Source organism: Trifolium pratense, linkage group LG4 (genome assembly GCF_020283565.1).
Source record: "Trifolium pratense cultivar HEN17-A07 linkage group LG4, ARS_RC_1.1, whole genome shotgun sequence".
Classification (NCBI taxonomy): Eukaryota; Viridiplantae; Streptophyta; class Magnoliopsida; order Fabales; family Fabaceae; genus Trifolium; species Trifolium pratense.
In genome coordinates this window covers 56,408,989-56,413,865 of record NC_060062.1, presented here as the reverse complement: position 1 = coordinate 56,413,865, position 4,877 = coordinate 56,408,989, and the positions used below count along the sequence as shown (strand labels likewise).

Genomic DNA, 4,877 nt, shown 5'->3' with positions numbered 1-4,877 from the left:
ATTACCCGCCCCAAACCCATCTTTTGAAATCGGGGAAAACCCAAACCCGAACCCAAACTCAGTCAATTCGGGTATTCCCCGTCAAAGCGGGTATGGTTTGGGTGGGTACCCGCGGGTATGGGTTTTATTGCCATGCCTAGCTGGAATCACTTGATGCCAGAACTGACTCCCGAACCAGATTAAACTGGTGGTGAAAAAACAAAAAAAATTAAGTGATATAAGTATATAACCTCTAGATTTAAAAGTGTTAATTAAATATATATTTTTGGTACAAATGTTTATTAATTTTTTTTTTGAAGCTAGTGTTTATTAAATTAAATGTAATAAAAATGAAATTTTGTATGTATTACTATTGGCGCCACTTGTTTAGAAGTACACCTCCCCTGCACTAATCAGAATTGGGCCAAGCCCGATCTCTCTCTCTCATTAACTAAAATACTCTCCTTTTATTCCCTTCTTTCCTTCTGTGACCATCTCTCCTTCTCATTTGCCCCTGCCGCCAGAGCTCTTCATCTCTTCGATGGCGGCGGCAGTTTCAGTGGTGGTGGCGGTGGCTGTGAAGACAGTAGTGGCTCCGGAGTTGGGTTTTGAGCTGCGAGCAGATCCGGCGGATTCAAAGGCGGCAGTAGAGATGAGACGTATTCTTCCTTTCATTTTTCTAGATGGATCTGCATTTAATATTTTTTAGCTTTTTAGCAGGTTATTTTTTTCTTCTTATTTTAAATAAAACCCTAACTCTATTCTTGATTTTGTGTTCATCAGTTTCGCATATGAACAATTCGACTGTAATTTCTTTGATTAAAAGGTAAGCAAGTTTTGTTTTCATCTGGATGCCACAATAATTTAATCTGCTTTTATTTTTATTTTTTTTCTCCAACAGGTTTGTTGTTCTGGTTTCTGATGAGTTATACAGGGAATAATATGTTTGGATTAGTTTATTTAAGGAATTATATTATGCTTTATGTTCAACTTTCTGTTATTGTTTTTGGAAAAATCATTTTCTCAAAACTGTTAAAGATGCTCTTTTCTGGTACTAACAGGAACTGGCTTTCTATGAATTTCAAGTTAAATTGTATGTAGATTGAATATGGAGAAAATCGGAGCTAATCAGATTTTATTCAAGTTTACACGTAGTGCACTATGAAATCAGAAAGAATTGGAAGAAATTAACTCAATTTTATCAATGTTTACTGATTTTGAAGAAATTAACTCTTATTTTTTATTTGGATAGTTTTATTTTATCCTTCAGCTATTTTATAATCCAATGCATTTTAGACAGTTTTTGAATGCTTTTATGGTCTATGTAGTTTGATACTTTATTTTGAGCGTGATACTTTATTTTGAGCGTTTTGTATTATTTTTACTTTATAGTTGAAATTTTAAATTATTAATGTATTTATAGTATTACATAAGTATATTTGTTATGTATACAGTAATTTTAATATCTCGTATGAGTTTACAGGTTGATTCTATCTTTGCCAAAACAAGCTCACGAAAAAACTTGAGTAGTTGTTTGATGACATGAGTTCATTTCGATAACTTCTTTTTGCCGCTTTTTCTTTGGTCTTTTCAAATCCACCCTGATGTAGTTTGAACTCACTTAATTAACTAATACATCCGTCTCTAATTATAAGACACTTTTGAGATATTTCTTTATCCTTTTCTATAAGATCCCTTTCAAATTTTTAAGGGCATTAAATATTTCTTTACTAACATACTCCTAATTATAGTGTATTTTTTCTACAATCTCTAATAAATACACTAAAAAATATTTAATTCATTCTCTCTCTTGAAAGATAAAATTGTATAAACAATACCATTTATCAACAAATTTACCTTTCCTTTAGAGGGAGAGTAAGGCTATGTAGTTGTGTTTTGGGGAACTTGAGATTGGATTCGTCCTATATTTTAAGAAAATGTACAATCTCATACTGCATGTGTTTTGATAGTTTTTATTATGTGTTTATTTTGTTTGGTGCATGTGAAGTTTTGTATTTGATGTTTCTTTTGGTATTGATAACCTAGCTCTAGTTCTTGTTTTCGGTTTTTATTCTGATTCTGATGTATGCATTTAATTTGTGTTTCAGCATGAATTATTTAGCTTTGAGAACCATCAAAGCTAAAGCCCTGAAAAACTCAGCTGTACTTTCTATTTCTGGGATCAAACTTGTCACGGTATTTAGATTAATTTCTATAAAGTTTTTCGGTTGATTTTAACCATGGTTGTAAGGAATGTTTTTTATTGTACTGATTTATGTTTGTTATTTTTTTTTTACTTCAAAGAGGTGGGCAATTTATATAATTGAATATGCTTGTGAAAGTTTGAAGCTAAATCACCCCGAAACACAAGTATGTTTTTGTTGCAATCTTATAGTTGATGCTTGTCATTTTAACTTTGTTGTTAATATGCATGTATTGCTTCCCAATCTGTCAAATTCAGGTGAGAAACGAGTCTACAGAAAACTTTTTAAATCTAATAAAAGAGTGGGAAAAGCTTTGCGACGAGTTTGTATTTAAACCGCCAGAAAGTGCAGAATCTGATGAAGAAGCCGATGATGAAGAGCCAAAAAATCAATCTGACTCTGAAGAGTTTGAAATGGAAAGGTTTCTTTCTGTTTGCTATGACAATCCCAATGAAGCAAAGAAACCAGGAACCAGGACTGTACTTTAAAGTATGTTTGCTTCAAACTTGCACAATAACTTGATTGCCTATATTGTTGTGGCACAAACATATAGCTACTACCATATCTTTAGGTTATTGCTTAAAATATGCATAGATACTTCTTGCACAAAGTTTATATATAAGAACACAACTTCTCTTTTAACTTTATTTTGTGTAATGATTTTTTCTTAGTGTTTGGTCATTATTTTTATGCTTTCAATTTATAACCATTCAGGTGCAATGGAAGTGCTATGATTCTAGTTATGATACATGGGAGCCAATAGAGGGAGTAAGGTATACTCTAGTTATCAAAATATGGACTATTGTCTTACTTACCTTTGCTTCACTAAAGTTCTCTGTTAATTCAAAGGAAAAATTACAAATAAAACAACATAGAAAGAAGTAGAAATCATTCATGAATCTATTAGTCTTATGAACACCATGATCTTTAATAACCTACACACATTCAAATGTCACTCCTTGTATGTAGAATAGTGTTGGAACTGTGTAGGAAAAATAGCATGACTTAGCAGGTTTTGCAGGAAATGTTTTCAGCAGACAAGTCTGCCATTTTCGCCTGGGCAAATTCTGCAGTCCAGTTTTACACTGTCGTGTGTTTTCGGACGCGTTTGAGACACTGGAACGTCTCTAAAGGACTGAGATGAGATAGGAATGAAATTAGGAAAACTTAGACACTTGGAACAATGATTTGGACTAATAGAATTATAGTCTAGCTAATCCAAACTTTTTCAAAATTACAATTATCCACACTTTTCCAATCAATAACTTTGGTAAGAGAGTCATATTCTGTTGTTGAATGTTCTTGTGGATGAGAGTCCTGTAAACACACCTTTGTCGAGTGGAGTCTTTCAAGTTTTGCTTACATTAATATTTAGTTAATGTCTGGTTAGACATTTTAGAACTTTATATTTAGCCTTTTGCAGATTGTTGTTTTGTTTATGTTTTTCCTTTTTGGAATGAACTTTGGAAAGAGAGTTATATTATGTTTTTATGTGTCTTGGAAATAGTTGATATGTATGGGTTATGAACGTGTTTTGTAAGGATAGTGTCTGATATTGCATATAATGTGCTACTTTTACTTTATTGCAACGTAATATCTATCTTACCCTTGTTTACACTACACCACTCAGTTGAGGCTCTCTTCACTAAAATTGGAATTAAGAATAACATTTTCTTAGTTGTTGCCTCTTGTAAAGGTCTTGGGACTCATCCTACACAAATAAGGAAAGATAGGTTGAAAACACATTTTATATAGATTTTTATTTGTTGCAGTTATGCATTAGTATACATTAACATGATCTAATTATTACACTTTATTTTCAGGTGCATGACATAGGATCATCAAATAAAATACGATGATGTGCGAGTGTTGAACTATTAAAAGATAAGGGACCAACTTGAAACCTAAAATAAAGATAAAGGATCAAAAGTGTAATTAAGCTTTTATTTATTTAATTTCCAAAAATAGTATTATTTTCAACAATAACAATGAATGTTTTTATTTTTGGAATAGCAAAAGAAATGTATAAATATGAATAAGCCAGGGCAATCTCATTTCTTCTCTCCTACCACATGGCATGCTTATATAAGTTATAATAATACTTTCTTCTCCTTGATTTGATAATTAGTGTATTAATCTTAGCTTAACTATACATTTGGTCCCTTAAGTTTATTTTAGGTTTCAATTTGGTCCCATACGTTTAAAAAGTATCAATTTGGTTCCTTACATTTATTTTAGGTTTCAAGTTAGTCCTTTCCGTCAAACGGTAGGCTAGAGGGAATCGTCCTGATCCACATAAACACGAACGATTTTAAAGACCGAGATAGCACTATATATGCATTGTTAAATACAAGGTGAACTGGAATATAACACTGTTGAGTTTGAGTGACCATTGAAATTGGTGAAATTGCAATTCTCTTAGAACTACAAGAACAACCACGCCTTATTCCACTAGGTGAAGTTGGTTACACAGATCAAACAAAGCTGAAATTGGTGAAAATGAAATCAATGTAAACATTTGGATCATATCTTTATCCAAACCATTGTTTGCTCTCACAACTAATTCAATAATTATAACCAATGTTGTCAAATACCGGTGATAACGACTCTATAACACTAATGTTTCACTATTAGGGGAATAGCTGCTGCTACTTCAGTTTCTACTAGCTGATGTAGCAGCAATAGCGAAATATG

At 32.3% G+C, this 4,877-nt stretch overlaps 1 protein-coding gene across 3 annotated transcripts; it reads left to right on the top strand.

The window, feature by feature from the left end:
* The first annotated feature begins 461 nt into the window (after positions 1–461).
* LOC123920367 (putative DNA (cytosine-5)-methyltransferase CMT1) lies at positions 462–4,307 on the top strand. Of its 3 annotated transcripts, none has more exons than XM_045972641.1 (7): positions 464–638; positions 763–805; positions 2,088–2,175; positions 2,284–2,349; positions 2,441–2,672; positions 2,898–2,956; positions 4,007–4,307. In XM_045972641.1, the coding sequence occupies exons 1-5, from the start codon at positions 521–523 to the stop codon at positions 2,669–2,671; spliced, it is 546 nt and encodes a 181-aa protein (XP_045828597.1). In that variant the 5' UTR covers positions 464–520; the 3' UTR covers position 2,672; positions 2,898–2,956; positions 4,007–4,307. The 3 variants fall into 3 exon arrangements, with proteins under 3 accessions (XP_045828599.1, XP_045828597.1, XP_045828598.1); XM_045972642.1 differs by lacking the exon at positions 4,007–4,307 and adding an exon at positions 3,205–4,000; XM_045972643.1 differs by lacking the exon at positions 2,284–2,349 and having other exon boundaries at positions 462–638.
* Positions 4,308–4,877: the final 570 nt, after the last annotated feature.

Bases quoted from the DNA above. Each gene is read 5' to 3' on its own strand.
- LOC123920367 (XM_045972641.1), top strand. From the start codon at position 521: ATGGCGGCGGCAGTTTCAGTGGTGGTGGCGGTGGCTGTGAAGACAGTA. The intron at 639-762 runs GTATTCTTCCTT...TGTGTTCATCAG, and splicing joins GGCGGCAGTAGAGATGAGAC to TTTCGCATATGAACAATTCG. The intron at 2,350-2,440 runs GTATGTTTTTGT...TGTCAAATTCAG, and splicing joins TAAATCACCCCGAAACACAA to GTGAGAAACGAGTCTACAGA.